General features: G+C 41.1%; 1 protein-coding gene across 1 annotated transcript in view; it reads left to right on the forward strand.

Moving 5' to 3' along the window:
- The window catches only part of LOC143294084 (sorting nexin-13-like), a 47,605-nt gene extending 26,468 nt beyond the window's left edge, over positions 1-21,137 (forward strand). Inside the window, exons 17-25 of the mRNA XM_076605507.1 lie at positions 8,723-8,874; positions 9,632-9,736; positions 10,433-10,543; positions 12,524-12,625; positions 13,712-13,774; positions 16,232-16,377; positions 17,613-17,681; positions 18,917-19,029; positions 20,112-21,137. Coding sequence (XP_076461622.1) covers positions 8,723-8,874; positions 9,632-9,736; positions 10,433-10,543; positions 12,524-12,625; positions 13,712-13,774; positions 16,232-16,377; positions 17,613-17,681; positions 18,917-19,029; positions 20,112-20,386 — 1,136 coding nt within the window. The 3' untranslated portion in view covers positions 20,387-21,137. The remainder of the gene's footprint in view (positions 1-8,722; positions 8,875-9,631; positions 9,737-10,432; positions 10,544-12,523; positions 12,626-13,711; positions 13,775-16,231; positions 16,378-17,612; positions 17,682-18,916; positions 19,030-20,111) is intronic.
- Positions 21,138-22,469: the final 1,332 nt, after the last annotated feature.

Below are 22,469 nucleotides of genomic sequence, written 5' to 3' on the forward strand. Positions count from 1 at the left end.
TTTTTTTGTTGTTGTTTTTAAATTCTGATTTCAGTCTTATGTTTTTGTTTCTATTTTTGAATTAAACACACAACAGTACAACAAAAGATAAGCTTCAGATAAGATGGTTTAACGTTGCACATACACACGTTAGATATCACCTCTTGCAGAAATAACAAGAAGCCTACCTGGTTACACACACATACACACTCATACTCATACTCATACACACACACACACACACACACACACACAAAAGCATGCTCGTGCACAGCACAGCATAAAGTTAACTGATTTTTCAGGATCTGCTCAACAACTTTTTTATGTTCTGTTTATAAGTTTTGTGCTGGATCTGCTGCATGTGATGATGTTGTATGTTTCATGTACAGTGGATCCAATGAGGCAGAATCTTTCCTCTGTTGTAACCAGGCGAAATATAATCCCTTGTTCCCTCCAACACCCACCCCCACACCCTCTCCCCGTCATCAACTCGGAACAAGCCATCCCACCAGCTGCCGTGGTGAAGTGGTCAGCGCAACAGACTGATGACTGGGAAGACACAAGTTCGATCCCCATCAGCGATATTTTTTTTGTTTTTTCTTCTGCCTGTGGCGAGCTTCAACCCAGAGTTGAGAGTGTGCTTTGGGCTTAGTTTAGAAGATTGGGACCACACAGTCAAGGGTCAACCACTTTATGGATGCATCTTTGGGAGTGTTGCTCAAATTTCCTGACCAACACTGCAGGTGTCTCTGTATCTCTCAGGCCTGGTTAATACTGGGCTGTATCATGAGAATACAGCCTTGTCAAGTAGTCCCAAACCAAAAAATGACCTCTACATTAGCATTTTCATCACTCACCCCCATCATCATTCACCATCCTTGGAGTACAGAAAACAGAATGTCCCGAATTCTGGGACTCCCTCACATAGATGATGATAATCAAAATAATAATGATAATCAGAATAGTAACAATAATAATGATAATAATAATAACAACAACAACAAGAAAATTAACCACTCTGAATCTAGTTCTGTAATCTGTCAGGGAAGGGTGGAGGTTTGGAGGGGGCTTATACTCGCTGAGTGCCAAGGTCTGGAGGATTTCCACTGTGCATGATAACATAATGTGTTATATATGTGTGTTCCGGCCGTTTTGATACATGTTTCTTCATTTTGTTTGTTGTCTCCACCCCCACTGGGCTTAGACCTGTCCACGGCCTCTGATTCAGGTGCAGGGTCAATTGCCAGTGTAAGTGACTGTAACTCGTCCCCACTTCTCTGTCAAGTCACCAGTGTGTGTGTGTGTGTGTAGCAGTGGCACCAACCTTCTTCTTTTTTTTTTCTTTTTTTTTTTTTTTTTTTTTTTGTCTTTTTATCTCCTTTGTTTTGTCTGAGTGAAGTAACATTTTCCCCAGGGGTGGGTTGCATGAGCGAACTTAGCAGCACTTATCGTTAAGAATGTTCCTAACTCCATGGTAAACTCCATATACTCGGGAACATTCTTGTCTCCAAGCAAACTTTAGCACTGCAAAGATCACTTTGTGCAACCCGGTTTTAATTGCTTCATTGCTTCTAACCCTTTGTTGTATTTTGTTTTGAATTGGCTCCTATCTAATTGTGCATTGGTGTGCTGTTGTGTGGGTGGGTGTTTTTCCATCAGATTTTTTTTTTTTTTTTTTTTTTTTTTTTTTTTTTTTTTTTTTTTTTTTTTTTTCTTCTTTTTTTTTAGGGGGGGGGGGGGGGATTTTCTTTGTGTTTGGTGGTGGTTTTCTCTCTTGACTAGTTGTGAAGACTGTGGCTTTGATGAGTAAATGTTTTGATTTCTTTTCTTTTCCTTTTTTTTTCTCTTTTTTTTTTTCCTTCAGTGTAGTGTGGTGTCTGGGTTCCTTTCTGACACGTGTGTGTTGTTCTGTTGTCTTGATTGGTGTCAGCAAATGTGTCAACTGTTTCTCATTATGATATGATAAAGTATATTTGTATTTTATATCTTCATTATCTTTTACAATTTCTCTTTTAGAGATAATAGGTAGTTTTGTATCTTGTGTCTTCTTTTATGGTTTCTCTTTTATAAATGATAAAGTATTAATATATCTTGTATCTTAATCCTCTTTGCATCCACCCAGTGCACAGTGTAAAACATGTATACTTTTTCCATATGTCTGTACTATACTGACCATTCAGTATCCAGCTGCTGATTGTTATTGTCTGTAATTTGCAACTAAATGTGCTTTGACATCTATTCATGTTATTTTATTATTGTTCACAATATAGTCATATTTGATCAAAGTTGGACTTTGTATATATAAAAAAAAGATGATTTTGCAACTAGCAATGCAATACCTAAGATAAAGATTAAAGTATGTTGTTTTATCAAAGTAATGGTATTTTTGTTTTATCTACTTGAGGTGACTTGGTAGCTTGCAATTTCCAAAATGAAAATATGATTCTGAGATATGTTGATTTGGATTGTAGCAATGCTTACCTTTACTTTTCTCTCTTTCTCTGTTTGTGTGTGTGTGTGTGTGTGTGTGTGTGTGTGTGTGTAAGATATGTTATGCTATTTTTGTTTTGTAGGCGAGCTGAAACACTTCTTTATACATGTTGTTTTGTTTTGTTTTTCAGTCTAAAGTCATTTGTCAGGAATGTTAATAAACTGTAATGCAGATGCATGTTTCGGTGTGCTATTGTGGTAAAAATAATAATAATAATAATAATAAAAGATTTAAAAGATACATAATTTAAAAAAAAACAAAAAAACACCACCTTTGGTTTTGATTGAAGAAAGGCTTGATAAAGATTGGTTGTTATTTAGATTGCTTACGTTATTCGATTTATTGTCACATTTTCTTGGCACAATGGTGTGCTTTGGGCAAAGTGTGTCTTTTGAAAAAATCAGAGTTTTCATGCGGTTTAAAGTCTTCCGTAATTATTCAGTTTCTGATTTTGCCACGCTTCACACTTGCCACATTATCACACCAGCCTGATGTATGCATATGCCATTGTATTCACTGATTCCTTAGCTGTTAGAGAATCATTTGTCTACAAGCCATTCACTTCTTTCATGGTTTTTTCTCTTCCTGAGAATAGTGCCTGACATGCATCATTTTAGACAATGTACTAACCAGTTTATGTCAAGAGCAGTTGTTTTGTTGTTTTTTTTCTTTTTTTGTTGTGTGTTTTTCTGTTACATATTTTATCCTGAGTGAACAAGTCCTGTTTCAGTAGTGAGAAATTGTTCTCTTTATTGATAACATATACACTGCCAGACCTATATATACTGTAAAGTGCACACATATCAGTAACTTGAGTAAGTGTACAACAGTAAGTGTAAACAGCTTTAGTACAAGTCACAGTACAGTGCCATTGTCATGAATCAGCAATTTCAGTGACTATGTTTCCCAGTTATATTCTAGAAGCCTTGGATTTGTAAACTTCACACACAGTATACCTGCAAATAAATTTAGCCAGACATGTAGTGAAGGGACGTTTCTGGCCTGAATGGCTGAATCCAGTGGAGTGTACAGGCAAATAAAGTTAGCTAGTCATGTGGTGAAAGTACATTTCTGGCCTGAATCCAGTGGGGTGTACAGGCAAAGTTAGCCAGTCATGTAGTGAAGGACATTTCTGGTCTGAATGACAAAATCCAGTGGAGTGTACAGGCAAATAAAATTAGCTCATCATGTAGTGAAGGGACGTTTCTGGTCTGAATGACACAATCCAGTGGAGTGTACAGGCAAATAAAGTTAGATCATCATGTAGTGAAGGGACGTTACTGGTCTGAATGACACAATCCAGTGGAGTGTACAGGCAAATAAAGTTAGCCAGTCATGTAGTGAAGGGACGTTTCTGGTCTGAATGACACAATCCAGTGGAGTGTACAGGCAAATAAAGTTAGCCAGTCATGTAGTGAAGGGACGTTACTGGTCTGAATGACAGAATCCAGTGGAGTGTACAGGCAAATAAAGTTAGCCAGTCATGTAGTGAAGGGACGTTTCTGGTCTGAATGACACAATCCAGTGGAGTGTACAGGCAAATAAAGTTAGCCAGTCATGTAGTGAAGGGACGTTACTGGTCTGAATGACACAATCCAGTGGAGTGTACAGGCAAATAAAGTTAGATCATCATGTAGTGAAGGGACGTTTCTGGTCTGAATGACACAATCCAGTGGAGTGTACAGGCAAATAAAGTTAGCTCATCATGTAGTGAAGGGACGTTTCTGGTCTGAATGACACAATCCAGTGGAGTGTACAGGCAAATAAAGTTAGCCAGTCATGTAGTGAAGGGATGTTTCTGGCCTGAATCCAGTGGGATCCAGGCAAATAAAGTCAGATAGGACCATGGTCTTAGTAGCAGCTCTCTCCATTGTACTTCTTTTATGATCTCTTGAACAGAAAAGATGCAAGTAAATGACTTTGTATGTCTGTGTGTCTGTCTCTCTCTGTCTATCTGTCTGCAAGTTTGTTTGTCTGTCTTCATCACTGTCCACAGGTTTCGTTTTCTGCAATGTATATTTCAGTAATTTCTGTTTTTCCTTTGTAGTTTTAGAGTTACTCACTGTTTCTTTCTCAATATCTCTGTGTTTCATTGTTCATTCTCTCTCTTCACTCTTTCCTCCCTCCTCTCTCTCTCTCTCTCTCTGTGTCTGTCTCTCTCTTTCTCCCTGTCTCTGTCTGTCCCTCTCTCTATTTTTCCCCCCTTATCACACTCTTGTTCCCCCCCCCCCCACACACACACACCCCACTCTGTGTACCCATTATTTTCATATGAACTCATCACACATGTATTATAACTGAGAACACCTGGAGGTGGCTGGAAGCACAACATGGCAGTGAAGCACAGAATGGGAAGGAATGTCCTGTTTTCAGAACACACACACACACACACACACACACACATGCACACACACACACACACACACACACACGCACGCACACGGCGTGTGCATGCTCACACATACATGCAGACTAACACATTTCCCCCTCTATTTCTATTTCAGATTCTATTGTGTGTGAGAGAGAGAGAGTGAGTGTCACTGGATGTGGTGTGTGTGTGTGTGTGTGACAAGGTATGATGTGAGTGTGTGTGTGTATCAGTCACACAGTGTGTTACTTATGTGTGCAGTGACCTGTGTAGTGTCACTGGATGTGTTTATGTGTGTGTGTGTTGTGTGTGTGTGTGTGTGTATCAGTCACACAATATGTTGTGTGTGTGTGTGTGTATATCAGTCACACATTGAGTTCAGTTGTGTGTGTGTGTGTGTGTGTGTACCAGTCACAGTGAGTTACATGTGTGTGTATCAGTCACACAGTGTGTTATATGTGTGTGTATCAAGTCTCGCAATGTGTTGTGTGTGAGTATCAGTCACACAATGTGTTGTGTGTGTATATCAGTCTCACAATGTGTGTGTGCGCGTGTATCAGTCACACAGCGTGTTGAGTGTGCGTCATATGGTGCACTGTGTGTTGTACAGGTGGACGAGGTCCCAGAGGGCGTGGTGCTGGACGAAGGGGACACCACCTCCCTGGACTCGCAGTCCTCCATCACTTCGGGGGGATCCTTTGGCACGGGGGACGCCTACATGACCGCCCACATCTCTCAGACAGGTGGGGCTCTGCTGCCCTATCACTTTTCAGACTCTCAGGGAGGCGTCACTGCGTTCGGACAAATCTATATTACACTACGCAGATGCTGAGAACAGTATAGCCTAGCAAGCTTAGTCAGGCCTTGAGTGCTTGGATATATATTTTTGTGTATCTATAAGAGTTGATCTCTAAATTTTCTTCTACAGAATTTTGCCAGAGGACAACACTTCTTTTGCCAAGGGTTCTTTTGTCATTGTGCCAAGTGTCTGCTGTGCACGGGACCTCTGTTTAATGTTTTATCTGAATGACTAGACGCTTGCGTTGATTTTCCAGTCAAACTTGGGAGAAAGGGCAAGATTATGATTCAAACCCATACCTTCACAGACACTGTATAGGCAGATCAGTGTTTTAACCATTCTGCCACCTTCGCTCTAACCAGTCAGTTACTATGTCACTGTATGATAGTCATTCGTGTCTGACTCTTACCATCAGAGCAGCAGCACACGTAACTGCTGTCCCAACTGTCTGGTCTAGAATTTTATAAAAAGTGGAAAAGTGTCTTGCCCAAGTTATATCCTCACTTTCTCAGCCAAGAGGGTTTTAGGTCAGTTGGTTTTAGGGATGGTCCACAAAGGCCAGCTGGCCCCCAAGGCTGCAGCACTAAGAGCCAATGCTGTCTTGTAGTTTATGGAATGAAAGGCAATACTTATGTCCTCAAATTTGACCCGTCTTGCACCTTGAAGAGGAGTGTAACAATTAGGTAAAAAGCTTTTTAGGTCAGGCTGTTCACATACACATACGCACACGCACACACACAGTATGAGTAAGACAGTTTCGAACTGTGGTGGACGAAGATATCAACACTGCTTAGCACTACTTTGATAGATAGGTCTTCAGGGAAGATTTGAAAGAGGCTGTGGAAGTGTGTCCAGTGTTAAACAAAAGGCTGTTCCAGAAATAAAAATGATACAAATGTTTTCCAGGCATTGGAAGGCTGCTCCAGAAATAAAGATGATACAAACATTTTTCAGGCATCGTGAAGGCTGCTCCAGAAATAAAGATGATACAAACATTTTTCAGGCATCGTGAAGGATGCTCCAGAAATAAAGATGACACAAACATTTTTCAGGCATCATGAAGGCTGACCAGAAATAAAGATGATACATTTTTCAGGCAGCGTGAAGGCTGACCCAGAAATAAAGATGACACAAACATTTTTCAGGCAGCGTGAAGGCTGACCCAGAAATAAAGATGATACAAACATTTTTCAGACATCGTAAAGGCTGACCCAGAAATAAAGATGATACCAACATTTTTCAGGCAGCGTGAAGGCTGGATGATACAAACATTTTTCAGGCATCGTGAAGGCTGCTCCAGAAATATAGATGATACAAACATTTTTTAGGCAGCGTGAAGGCTGCTTCAGAAATAAAGATGATACAAACATTTTTCAGGCATCGTGAAGGCTGCTCCAGAAATAAAGATGATACAAATATTTTTCAGGCAGCATGAAGGCTGCTCCAGAAATATAGATGATACAAACATTTTTCAGGCATTGTGAAGGCTGCTCCAGAAATAAAGATGATACAAACATTTTCAGGCATCGTGAAGGCTGACCAGAAATAAAGATGATACAAACATTTTTCAGGCATCGTGAAGGCTGAGCAGAAATAAAGATGATACAAACATTTTTCAGGCAGCGTGAAGGCTGCTCCAGAAATAAAGATGATACAAACATTTTTCAGGCAGCGTGAAGGCTGCTGCAGAAATAAAGATGATACATTTTTCAGGCAGCGTGAAGGCTGACCCAGAAATAAAGATGATACAAACATTTTTCAGGCAGCGTGAAGGCTGACCCAGAAATAAAGATGATACAAACATTTTTCAGGCATCATGAAGGCTGACCCAGAAATAAAGATGATACAAACATTTTTCAGGCATCGTGAAGGCTGACCCAGAAATAAAGATGATACAAACATTTTTCAGGCATCATGAAGGCTGACCCGGAAATAAAGACGATACAAACATTTTTCAGGCATCATGAAGGCTGACCCAGAAATAAAGATGATACAAACATATTTCAGGCAGCGTGAAACATGCTCCAGAAATAAAGATGATACAAACATTTTTCAGGCATGTGAAGGCTGACCAGAAATAAAGATGATACAAACATTTTTCAGGCATGTGAAGGCTGTTCCAGAAATAAAGATGATACAAACATTTTTCAGGCAGCATGAAGGCTGGATGATACAAACATTTTTCAGGCATGTGAAGGCTGCTCCAGAAATAAAGATGATACAAACATTTTCAGGCATCGTGAAGGCTGACCAGAAATAAAGATGATACAAACATTTTTCAGGCATCGTGAAGGCTGAGCAGAAATAAAGATGATACAAACATTTTTCAGGCAGCGTGAAGGCTGCTCCAGAAATAAAGATGATACAAACATTTTTCAGGCATTGTGAAGGCTGCTCCAGAAATAAAGATGATACAAACATTTTCAGGCATCGTGAAGGCTGACCAGAAATAAAGATGATACAAACATTTTTCAGGCATCGTGAAGGCTGAGCAGAAATAAAGATGATACAAACATTTTTCAGGCAGCGTGAAGGCTGCTCCAGAAATAAAGATGATACAAACATTTTTCAGGCAGCGTGAAGGCTGCTGCAGAAATAAAGATGATACATTTTTCAGGCAGCGTGAAGGCTGCTGCAGAAATAAAGATGATACATTTTTCAGGCAGCGTGAAGGCTGACCCAGAAATAAAGATGATACAAACATTTTTCAGGCAGCGTGAAGGCTGACCCAGAAATAAAGATGATACAAACATTTTTCAGGCAGCGTGAAGGCTGACCCAGAAATAAAGATGATACAAACATTTTTCAGGCAGCATGAAGGCTGACCCAGAAATAAAGATGATACAAACATTTTTCAGGCAGCATGAAGGCTGGATGATACAAACATTTTTCAGGCATGTGAAGGCTGCTCCAGAAATAAAGATGATACAAACATTTTTCAGGCAGCGTGAAACGTGCTCCAGAAATGAAGATGATACAAACATTTTCCAGGCATCATGAAGGCTGCTCCAGAAATAAAGATGATACATTTTCCAGGCATCGTGAAGGCTGCTCCAGAAATAAAGATGATACAAACATTTTCCAGGCATCGTGAAGGAGCCTGACAAGCCAGGCAAGTCGTACGCAGTGTTTGCAGTGACAGTGAAGAAGAAAGTGCCCTTTGCAGAGGAGGACATCTGGGACGTGTATCGACGCTACAGCGACTTCCATGACCTCAACATGATCCTCACGGAGAAGGTGAGCTCTTCTTCTTCCCCTATACAACCAGCTTCAGCTTCTATTGATGGACCTGTTGTGGTCTTTACATATATCTTCCAATACTGTCCTTGAGGGTATGGATTCGAATGCTGGTCTCGCCCTTTTTTCCCCCGAGTTTGAGTGAAAAATGAAACTGAGAGTCTTGTCATTCAGTTGAGACGATAAACTGAGGTCCTCTGTCCAGCACACATTTGTTGCACAGATAAAGAATAATGGCCTGTTGACCTGGGAGATAGGGAAAACTCTCCACCCTTCACCCACCATGTGTTCCGAGATCCTAAACTGGGGATCGAACTCAGGAGTTTTGGGCTGTGTTATAATCATTCAGCCACAACACCTGCACTACTGTTATTGATGTCATTATCCCTGTTCTAGTGATTATGTGCCCAAGCCCCTCTCTCTCTCTCTCTCTCTCTCTCTCTCTCCTCTCTCTGTGCATTGATTTATCTTGTTTCCACATGTTCTTCCTTATTACTATTGTATAACTCCATTCATTGTTAGTTCATTTTGTTAATGATCATCTTCATTATCATTTTATAAATGTCCAGCTTAGAAGGCACCCGTCACATCCTAAAGATGTAATTATATCATGACAGTTCTATGTCCAAGATCTTCTTCTCATCCTGTTTATCTTAACTGTTTGGTGTTGTGACATGGTTTTTTTGTTGTTTTTTTGGTTGTTGTTTTTAAACTTACTAGATGACACTGCTTCTTTGATGTGGTTTTTTTTTTTCAGTTCCCGGACCTGCAGGGACCAACGTTGCCGGGGAAAACCATGCTGAAAAACATGAGCAAGGACTTCCTGGAGAAGCGACGGAGAGCTCTGGATCATTACCTGAGGGTACGGAGATATGATGTACTTGTGTATGTGCATGCTTCATTAAATCCTGACGGGAATCAGAAGCAGTAGAGAGCTCTGAACCATTACCTAAGGGTACGGAGATCTCTAACGTACTTGTGTATGTGTGTGAATGATTGAAACCTGACTGAATGACACAGGAAACAAATGATGAATGCCTAAGGGCAGCTTTCAGTCAGCTCTGCTCAGGTAGGCAGCCTGTTGTGCAGCAAATGATTTTTTGTAAAGTGCTTAGAGATTTATCTCTTACCGTAAACAGAAGCAGTATAAGTATAAAAAATAATAGAATAGAATATGATGGTTCAAAGCGGTGATGCTGTGAAACGTTACAGCGTGGTGGTGTACACAGTACAGCGGGTGCCATGGTTATGTGTTGGACTTCTGATCCAATGTCCACCAGTGACCAGGGTTCCAGGCCTGTTTCTGCATGTTGTGTCCTTGGGAATGGCACTTGACTGTGATTTTCCTTACTCCATCCAGGTGTGAAATGGTACCTGAAATCGATGGGTAGAAGGTTAAAATGGCTTTAGGAGAGGATTGGGCCTCGTCTTTCAGTGCTGTGCCCCAGATATAGTGACAATGAATTCACTTCCCTGTTGGCTGTAAAAGGCTGTAAGACCTTTAACAGACTAACAAGAAGGTGAGCACAGTGACAGGTGTGTGTCCCTGTGTGTGCAGGCCCTGCTGAAGCCAGAGCTGTGGCAGAAGGTGCCTGGTCTGGAAGAGCTGATGGCCCAGTTCCTGGCTCCGGGCCTCTGGGAGAAACACAAGTCAGAGTTCTCCAGGAAGGTCAGTCACTATTCTCATCATTTTCTTTTAGTATATTTCTACCATTTTTTTTAAATAATGTATTCTGTTGATTTAGGGCTACCCCATGTGTTCCTCTGTCTCTTTTATTGCAGTGTAATGTATTCTTTAAGGTCAGCCACTCTGCTCTTGTCTCTTTCATGGTAGTATATGACAATCCTGTCTGTTAATAAGGTCAGCCCCTTTGCTCCTTGTGTCTCTTTCATTGTAGTATAATGTAATCCGTTTATTAAGGTCACGCTGTGCTATTGCCTCTTTCATTGTAGTATAATGTAATCCGTTTATTAAGGTCACGCTCTGCTATTGCCTCTTTCATTGTAGTATAATGTAATCCGTTTATTAAGGTCACGCTGTGCTATTGCCTCTTTCATTGTTGTATGTTATTATGTATTCTGTGCATTAAGATCAACCTATGTGCTGCTCTGTCTCTTTCATTGTTGTATAGTTTCACTCACTCGGGATGGCAAGTTTTCTCCCTTGCTTTTCCCCACAGATGGGCCATTTGTAAGGGTTTGGAAAAAAAAAAATTTTAATACAAAATACAGAGTAAGAAAATGAAACTTTCAGACCTGATTTATTTCATGCTGGGCTATTACATCAAATTTTAACCTTGAATCACCATGCTCGCTTTCTGCAATTAATTCATTTTCTTCTTCGTCATCATCCACCTTTTCGATGTCCAACCCTTCAGTTTGTAGCATTTCAAGTACTTCAGCAACACTAAAACATTGCCGTCACTGCCTTTGTTTGCTCCGCAACATTTTGAGAACCCGCTTCAGACGCCATTTGCTAGCAGGCTGGCTCCCGAGCAGGCGACCGGTCAGTGACTTTGTCAGCATGTGTGCGACACAGGCCACACATGACAGGCTGGTCAATCATACCATTCAGCTGTGGAGTGACCCAGAATAGCACACTCTGCTTGGTTAATCACCAAATCACGTGTACAGCGTGTGATGGGTTTTTACTTTTGGAAAATGCTATTCCATTCCGTCGTCCAATCCGAATATGTTTTATGTAGAAATGCATGAGCATTCCTTCGTCCGGAGAGAGTTAATGTATTCTGTCAATTAATGTCAATCACTCTGTTCCTGTCTATTTCATTGTAGTATATGATCATGTATTCTGTTGATTGAGGTCAACCACTCTGTTCCTGTCTCTTTCATTGTAGTATATGATCATGTATTCTGTTGATTGAGGTCAACCACTCTGTTCCTGTCTCTTTCATTGTAGTATATGATCATGTATTCTCTTGATTGAGGTCAACCACTCTGTTCCTGTCTGTATCATTGTGGTATGTTATGTGTTCTGTTAATTGAGGTCAGCCCATGTGCTGCTGTGTCTCTTCATTTTTAATGTATTTTGTTAATTTTGTAATATTTGCTCTTGTATTTCATTTCATGCTCTCTGTGTAACTGTCTGTACCTGTACCTGATCCCTGTCTTTTTATCTGTGACCCCGTTGTTGTTTGTTTATTTGTTGCTGTTTTTAAGGGAAGCAGGAAGCCCTTTCAGTATACACACAGTATCCTCACCATGAAATTATGTGCTACACGCTTTCTCTTTTCTATCACACTCTTTTCCATTTTCTTTCTATCATCTCTACCTTACTTCTTTCTCATATTATTTGTTCTTGTAATGTCTACAATAGTGTAGTGATGATTTGTATCTAACTGCTTTTTGGGGGGGGGGGGGGTATGTGTATGCGCACAGTGTTTGAGTTTTTGATAGTATGTCTATGCAGGGTTGTGCATAACATTTTAATATTTAAATACACATTTTACAGGTCAATGTTTACATTGTACAGAGCAACTGAGCATGGAAAAGCTTATACTACATGAAAAAAACAAAAAACAGCTAAGACCCTGAAGCAGACCTGGGGTAGCAAGTTATTTATTGTCAATGTACATGAATGGAATTATTGATTATTAATGATGCCATTATTAAGATTGGTGTGTGCATGCAGATGGACACCATTGTGAACCCTCTGCGTAACGCCTCCAAGAACGTGGGTCAGGCTGTGAAGAGTGTGCCGGACGGCCTGGGCAAGGTGTTCAGTGGCAAGGCGGTCAGTGGATCCTGTTTGGGTGGTGGTGGTGGTGGTGTTAGCGCCTCTGTTTTGGTGCTGGTTTGGTTGTTTCTCCTGTATTGTCATTGTGTTATGTGAGAAAACGTGTGCATTTTTACTTTGTCGTCTTCTTTTTACTGTCACTATTGTTATTATTTTGATTATTATTATGATCATTATTTTTTATGATCATTATTATGATTACTAGTAGTACTAGTAATAGTAGCAGTATCATTATTAGTATTACTGTTATTGTCATTATTAGAATTATTGTTATTATGGTGGTGGTTGTTATTATTGTGATTATCTTTGTTATTATCATTATTATTGTTATTATTTGCTCTTATACTTCACAAGTGACTGCTGGTATGTCTCACATGTTGTCTGCTTTTACCATTATATTGTGTATATGCACTTTCATTTCATGCAAATAAACTGTCTGAGGCGGGACAGAAAACAAAACAAAAAAGGAGGGGGCGGGGTTGGGGGTCACTGGCTTTTAATTTTTGCTGTGTGGAGCCTCAGTGCTTGTACCAGCTAGCAGAGACACTGTTTGCAGATGATGGTTGTCTTGAGTTTCAAGTGGAATGTTGGGGGGAGGTGGAGGGTATTTTACATGTGAATATGTATGACTATCTGGGTGTGTATTTACATGGGTGCCTTTTTGCTTGTTTGTGGTTAGTTTGTGAATCGCTGACACTTGAAACAATTTATTTTGGAGCAAAGTGACAGATAGACGTCACATGGTATGCTGTGTGAAGGACATTGACTCTCAGACTGGAAGGCACGATTGCACTGGCTCCTAATGCTGCAGCCTTGGGGGCTAGTTGGCCTTTGGGAGCCATCCCAATACTGACTGTCTTGAAGCCCTTTGGGGCTGAGTGTGGGGATATAACTTGAGCAAGACACTCTTCATTATCATCAAATTCAAGCTCCAATAGTCGGGACAGCAGTTGCCTCCTCTGCTGTTATGATGGTCATTGTTGGACACGACTGACTACCTTTTATATATATATATATACACACACTACTTACTAGCAACAAAAAGACAAAGCAGGTAGTGATGAATCGTGTGGACTGTTGCAGAGCGGGGAGGAAGGGGAGAACGATGGACTGGCAAGCAAAGTTGGCGCTGGGCTGGACCCAGAGGTAAGCAGAGAGACATTTTGAGTCTTAACCCCTTCACTGCTGATTTTCTTACTTACATCTATTTCTGTTTCTCTTATTTTATCACAACAGATTTTTCTGTGTGAAATTCGGGCTGCTCTCCCCCAGGGAGAGTGCGTTGCAACATTGAGAGTGCCACCCTTTTTTTTTTTCTTTTTTTTTCCTGCATGCATTTTTTTTCATTTGTTTTTTCCTATCGAAGTGGGTTTTTCTGCAGAATTATGCCAGGAACAACCCTTTTGTTGTAGTGGGTTCTTTTACATGCGCTAAGTGCATGCTGCACACAGGACCACAGTTTATTGTTTTATCCAAATGACTAGCATCCAGACCACCACTCAAGGTCTAATGGAGGGGAGAATATATCGGCGGCTGAGCTGTGATTCGAACCAGTACGCTCAGATTCTCTCGCTTCATAGGCGGACACATTACCTCTAGGCCAACACTCCACAATTCAAACTTACTTACTTACTGTTATGTAGTCTGGCATGTAGAGCAGCAACAAAGAACCACCACTCTTGTCTATTTTGGGTCAGTCTCTGAATGGTACCCCAGGCGTGCTTTAAGGTCTTGGGTTCTCCTTCATCTGTTCTGTGCCAGCTGTTCTTTTGACTTTCTGTCTTGTGTCTGTCTGCCTTCTGGTGTCCATTGAAGGGCTGTTCAGGTGACAGGACCTCGCTATCTTCGCTTGACTTGTCCAGCCCATTTCCACCGCCTTCTCATGGTCTCCATGTTGTGTGGATTGCTCTGGGCGGGTAGTTGTTGACCAGAGATGGCACTGGGCCAGAAGAATCGCAGGATCCTTAGAGGTTGTTTGTGTGACTGCTGAACCTTGGTGAGATGAGATCAGTGTGGCAACAGTTTCAAGTGCAGTCAGCACTCTTTGTGCACTCTAGGAGACATTTTCCCTTGCAACACCCGTGGGAAGTGCTGCGCATCCAGAATCGGCCTCTTCTCCCATATGAGGACACACACCGACAGATAAGCTTGCCTGCCTACTCATCCGTCGGTCCGACGTGAGACTCCATTTGACTCTTTGTGCACTCTTTTGTAAGTGGTGATATTGATTTGACTGAGCAAAATAATGAATTGGTAATGTTAACACATATGTGCACCACAGTCATTACCTAATGTTATTATCAGTGATGATGACTTCATTGAATGTCAGGTGTCATTGGTTCATTATGTGCTGCATGTGAATTGTGCAGGATGGATTGAAAAGAATACAACTTTCTTTGCAAGGGAAAAAAATGATGGTTGTGATGATGAAGATTGTAGTGGTGATATACAACACAACACAGTGCAATACAATAATGATGGTCATGATCATGAAGATTATAATGATGACACAACACAATACAATACAATAATGATGGTTGTGAAAATGAAGATTGCAATGTTAAAGTAATATCACACAGTACAACACAACACAAAAACGAAGGTTATAATGATGAAGATGTAGAGATGAAATAATACAACACAACAACACGACACAACACAACACAGCACAGCACAACACAATAACGAGGGCTATGAAGATGAAGATTGTAATGACAAGACACCACAACACAACACAACACAACAACACGACACAGAACAGCACACCACAAAAACAAGGCCTATGATGCTGACATGCAGGGCGTGGACAACACAGCACCAGACCACACCACAACACACCACAGCACGCTACACCACAACACACCACACCACACCACACCAACACACCACAACACACCAACACATCACAATAACGAGGCCCATGAAGCTGAGGGCTGACATGCAGGGTGTGGACACTGCATCACTCCACACCACACCAACACATCACACCACACCACATCAACACATCACACCACACCACACCACACCATCACATCACACCACACCAACACATCACTCCACACCACACCAACACATCACACCATGCCACACCATCACATCACTCCACACCACACCAACACATCACACCACACCACACCAACACATCACACCACACCACACCACACCAACACATCACACCACACCATGCCACACCATCACATCACACCACACCACACCATCACATCACTCCACACCACACCAACACATCACACCACACCAACACATCACTCCACACCACACCAACACATCACACCATGCCACACCATCACATCACTCCACACCACACCAACACATCACACCACACCACACCATCACATCACTCCACACCACACCAACACATCACACCACACCACACCAACACATCACTCCACACCACACCAACACATCATAGTAACAGTTGCTATGAAGATGAGGTGTGAGATGCAGGATGTGGACACCACACCACACCACACCACACCACAATAACAATTGCTATGAAGCTGAGCAAACCACATCACACAACACACCACACCACACAATCACATCACAATAACAATTGCTATGAAGCTGAGGTGTGACCTGCAGGGCGTGGACAACATACCGCTACGCATCATGCTGCTGCTGCTGGACGAGGTGTTTGACCTGCGCCACAAGAACCAGTGGCCCCGCCGCCGCATCGTCGCCATCCTCCGCCGCCTCATCAAGGCCACCTTTGGTGACATGATCAACAGGTAAACCCTCATCATCAGCAGGTGAACCTTCGTATCATGATCAACAGGCAAACCGCCATTACCAACAGGGCAAATTTTATCATCAGCAGGTGAACCGTCATCATCAACATGTCGGTTTTCATGATCAATAGGTAAAACCATCATCAACAGATGAACCTTCGCCATTCTCCAGCATCTCATCAAGGTCACCTTTGGTGACAGGATCAACAGGTAAGCCATCATCATGATCAGCAGGTAAACCGTCATCATGAACAGGTGAACCTTCATCATGATCTGTAGGTAAAAACTTCATCATCATCACATTAACCATTGTCACCATCCTCCAGTGCCTCATCAGGGCCACCTTTGGCACCATGATCAATAAGTAAACCGTCATCATCATCAGCAGGTGGACCTTCATCATCAGCAGGTGAGCCTTTATCATCAACAGTTTGTCTTGCACGTTCAACAGATCAACTTTCATCACCAACGCATGAACATTTATCAACAGGTGAACTTTCATCATCAACAGGTAAACATTCATCATAAACAGATGAACCTTTTTCATCAACAGGTCAGCTTTCATGATAAACAGGTGAAGCTTCATTATCGACAGGTAGCCTTAATCATCAAAAAGTTTGTTTTCATGTTCAGCAGGTAAAGCTACAACAGTTTTAGTTTTTGTGGAAGATTGTGAAGTATGATTGATAGTTGTGTGGAAGATGACTGAAGTGTGATTGATAGTTATGTGGAAGATGACTGAAGTGTGATTGATAGTTGTGTGGAAGATGACTGAAGTGTGATTGATAGTTGTGTGGAAGATGACTGGTGTGACTGATAGTTGTGTGGAAGATGACTGAAGTGTGATTGATAGTTGTGTGGAAGATGACTGAAGTGTGATTGATAGTTGTGTGGAAGATGACTGAAGTGTGATTGATAGTTGTGTGGAAGATGACTGAAGTGTGATTGATAGTTGTGTGGAAGATCACTGAAGCGTGATTGATAGTTGTGTGGAAGATGACTGAAGTGTGATTGATAGTTGTGTGGAAGATGACTGAAGTGTGATTGATAGTTGTGTGGAAGATCACTGAAGCGTGATTGATAGTTGTGTGGAAGATGACTGAAGTGTGATTGATAGTTGTGTGGAAGATGACTGAAGTGTGATTTGTCTTCTAATTGGCAAGTATTGGACAAATTCATTATCAAAGATGTTTTAGGTCATTTTTTTCTTAGATTCTCTACTTACTATGTTTCAGGAAAATCGTGGATCATGTCAATTTTATGACCTCCGCAGAACAAGTGGCAGAATATGTGCGGACATTCAGGTCAGTGCATGGGGGAGACAAAAGTTGATATTTTCTGTTTTGACAACCAACCCCTACTGTAAAGTTTTATAACTAACCATTTGACTATTTCTTCTTGGGTTGGCTGGTATTATGTGCTAATGTGTGTGTGTTGTTGTTGAATTGCTGAAAGCATGTGCAGCAAAAATAAAACCATGCAAGAAGAAAAAAAAGAATAATGTACACAAGCAAATAAACAAAAATAGTAGACATTCTGCAGGCTTCTAAGACATTGTTAGGTGGCAAGCTTTTGACTTTATTTTCCAGTTTTCTTAAGGTTTGGTCACTTACACTACAGCGTTTTGAATCTAGTTTTATTATATGCTAACATACAGGCCTTTTGGAGGTTCCTCAATGTCATGCACGTCTTACATGATTTAACTGTTTACATGCAACAGTAAACTGCATGAATTTTTTATGTATGTTTAAATCAGTGATGAGCATCCACTCATCAGATCGCAGTTGACAAGCTGTCCTGTTTGGGTTTTTTTATTACATCGAAAAGAAAACATTTGTAACATAGTATGTTTCATTCAGTTTCTCAAGGAGGCATTACTGTGTTCGTACAAATCCATATATGCAACACCAAATCTGCTAAGCAGATGCCTGACAGCAGCATAACCCAGTGTGCTTGTCAGGCGTATATATTTGTGTACCCATCAGAGTGGATTTCTTCAACAGCATTTTGCCAGAGGAGAACACCTATGTTGCCATGGGTTCTTTTTCAGTGCACCAAGTGTGTGCTACATGTGGGACTTCAGTTTATCATCTCATCTGAATGACAGTTTGATATTTTCCAGTCAAACTTGGGAGAAAGGGTGAGAGCGGGATTCGAATTAGACCCTCATGCACACTTGTATTGGCGGATACACATCTTATCCATTCTGCCATCTAGCTCCTATGATTCATTGTAAAATCAGATAAACATACAGAATTAAACATAATTGTTAAACAAAATATGCAAAATATTGTTGAGATATGATAAAACAACATATCCGTGGAAGGCGAATGATAGAAAGGAAGCATCAACGGTCAGACTGAAGTGGAATGACAATGACTGCTGAAGGACAGTGACTGCTGAACAACAATGACTGCTGTGAATGATAGAAATGAAACATGAACCGTCAGACTGATGTGGAAGGACACTGACTGCTGTGAATGATAGAAATGAAACATGAACCGTCAGACTGATGTGGAAGGACACGTGACTGTGACAGGAACTCCTTCTGGCCCAATGGAGTTCTGGCTGAGGTTCGATCCCCCAGAGACGAAGCCACCAAGATGAGGACTCGGGTCCTGTGCAAAGCCAAGATGTTCGGCAGCGTGCCAGGTGATTGCTTGTCCTCTCTCTTTTTCTTTTTCTTTTTTTTTTTTTATGTTGGGACGTGAATATGTCACTTTATATCCTTCATGTTTGGCAGTGTGCCAAGTGAATCTTTGTCCTCTGTTGTTTTGTCTTTTTTTTTTGTTTTTTTTTTAATGAGCTGAAGCGTATATGTTATTTCAGGTCCTCCGTGCCCCAATAGGGGTCAAAATATCCTTGGTTCATTTTTTTTCTTTCTCTCCCATTTTTTTTTTTTTTCTTTCTTATTTTCCTATTCTTTTTTATTCACATTTTCATTGGGTACTTTTGAAAATGCATCCATCAAGCTTAAGTATGAGGGGAAAAAGGTGCAAGTTTAGCACAAACTGATGTTCATTTCAGTTATCAGCCAGTATTGATATGGCTTCATTTCACTCCGATGTTTCCATGTACAAGAACCGATCAAGGGAAATGACATACAATACTGACAGTGATATTCTTGATTCATGATAGATGAAATGAGGACGGTGACGGGCATTGACCCCGTCCAGCAGGGCATGAGCACATACACACACACACATGCACACACACACACACACACACACACACACACACACACATATGAACACACACAGAAGCATGCTCGTACTCGCACACACAAGCATGCAAGCGAACACACACGCATGCACACATACACACTCTCACACGTGCACACACATACAAGCATGCACAAGCACACACACACACACACAAGCACACACACACACACACACACACACACAAGCATGCTCATGCACATTCACACACACTCACACACACACACACACACACACACACACACACACACACACACACATGTTCCAATACCATCTAAAATAGATGTTTCATTTCTATCATACACGCAGGAAAAAAAATTTAAAAAATTAAATAAAAAAAAAAGGGTGGCGCTGTAGTGTAGCGACGCACTCTCCCTAGGGAGAGCAGCCCGAATTTCACACAGAGAAATCTGTTGTGATAAAAAGAAGTACAAATACAAATAGAAAGACATACAACTCCTCCTTTAACCTGCAACCATCAAACCATTGTGTGTGTGTGTGTTGTTGTGACAGACGAGATGAGGACAATGATGGGCACGGCCTCCATCCAGCAGGGCACCTTCAACGTCTTCAACATGTTCCAGCACAAGCGGCTCAACCGCCGCTTCCTCTTTGTCTTCCTGGAGGGGGTCCTGGAGACGCTGTTCCCTGAGAACAACTTCGACCAGCTGTTCCGCAAGCAGCACTCGCGCTCACAGAGGGTCAAGGACGCTATCGACCGGCGGGAGAAGTCGGGTCTGGGCCTGTCCTCCAACAACAACCTGCGGAAGCGGCTGGGCAGGCGGTGACGGTGGTTCTACTCCTCCTCCTGCTGCTGCTGCTGCTGTTCCTCCGTGTTGTTGTTGTGCTGCCAGATCGACCGTGATGGTGATGGAGACTTGTCTTTTTTTTCTTTCTTTTTTTTGGGGGGTGGGGAGGGTGTGGCGGGATGGTTTTTCAAATGCTCAGCAGATTTTTTCTCTCTGTAGTTCTCGCTCTTCTGCCTTCTTCACTTTTCTCTTGATATCTTTTTTTTTTTTTCCCACTTGTGATTTTTTTTTTTTTTTTTTTTTTTAATGTTTGTTCATGTCACCTTCACCTCTTTTTTTTTTCTTTTTTTTTTTATATATTTTAGTACAGTAGACCGGTGTGTATGTGTGTGTTTCAAATGCTCAGCAGATGTTTCTCTCACTCTCTGTCTCACGTGTTCTTGTTCTTGTTCTACCTTCACCTTGTTTTGTTTTTGTTTTGTTTTTTTTAATCTATTGTTTGTCCGTTCATGCCACCTTTGGTGTCTTTTTTTTCAAACTTTAGCGAGGTCATTGGACTTTGTGGACTCTTCCCACCTCCTTCTCCTCCTGCCTTTGTTTGCTGACCCTTCATTCTGAGTATATCTTGAAAATAATTGAATAAAAAGTATGCTGCAAAGGAAGTACGTGTAAAATGATAGGAAGTCTGAAGTCTGGATTTAAGTAGTGTGCTAGCTGTTTTGTTTGTGTCTTTTAACTTTGTCAGTCACATATCTTTAATACAGATGAATAGATCAATAAATTAAGTAGCACTCCACAAAAGGATGTGCATTTAAATGACAGGAAGTCTAAAGTCTGGATTTAAGTTCAGTGGAATGCCTTGGTGTGTGTCTTTTAAAACGTAGCATCATGTCAGGCTGCTTTGTTATGGTATTTCATTTTGGGAATGGAGGGGTTTGGGATTTGGGGGAGATTTTTTTGTTTCTTTTTTGCGATCAGTGTGTGTGTGAGTGTGTTATCACATGCTTGTACATGTGTATATGGATAAGTGTTAAACATGTAGATCAGTATAGATCTGTGTTGCTGAACACTGATGACTTTGTCTTCATGTTTATTGTTTTTATTGAAGTGAGATAGTTTGATAGAGATGCACATGTTTCCACAACGCAGAAACAAAACGGCTACAATGTCCTCTGCACAGTTCCTGCTGCCAAACGTTTGGTTTCACAGTACATCTCCCCCGTTCAAGTTCAAGTCAGTATTGTTAGAGAGAGTGAAGAGACCTAGGGTATTTTGAATCTGTAACCTCATTCTACACAAAAAGAAATCAAAGTTTATGTGATTACTTGTGTGTTCTTGAACTGGAAAGGTAGACAACTGAAAGACAGGTAACTCTTACTGCTGCAGTCAAAACATCACTGTGTTGGCAGTCAATAGAAGGAGAGTAAGACGTCAACATGTTGATACAGCCTTGAAGTGAACACATTACGTGATGGGAGAACAAACACAAACATCACTTAAAGAAAGACAGTCTTCTTGTTTCCGTATTCTACTGAATAAGACAGAATGGTCAGCCTGGTGGAATGGTCAGCTGCTAATGAAACCAACTTACTTAATAGATTCAACAAGATTTTCTCAAGTTTGTAATGATGCTCAGGCCCAAAGGACTGTATAGGAAAATGAACTTTGTAATGAACACAACAGTTGTGGCAACAATATAAAGCTGATGAGTGGATGAAAGTAACAGCTGGAGATAACGATTCCTAACAGACCTTTTCCTCTCCAAGAACAGATTCTCATTGTGTGGGGTTTGTTTGTGTGCCTGTGTGCGTGTGTGTACCTCTGTGTGTAGGTGTGTGTGTGTGTGCAGAATTGTGCAGGCACATGTGTGTGAGGTTGGTATTGAGAGGGTCATGTGAGTCATGCCCAAGTTATACAGTGCGTTGAGCTTGGATTCATCTTTTTCAGGGAATTGTATTGTGTGAAAATATGTTCATCATTATTGTTCTATATACCATGCAATTGCATGAATTGTAATTGAAACTTATTTATATGGATTGATTGTTATTATACAATGTTAGAGATATTGCCTATCAAACATTCTTTTTTGTTTTTTTAAACCTACCATTTCCTGCTTTTTGAT

Source organism: Babylonia areolata, chromosome 19 (assembly GCF_041734735.1).
Source record: "Babylonia areolata isolate BAREFJ2019XMU chromosome 19, ASM4173473v1, whole genome shotgun sequence".
NCBI classification, from domain to species: Eukaryota; Metazoa; Mollusca; class Gastropoda; order Neogastropoda; family Buccinidae; genus Babylonia; species Babylonia areolata.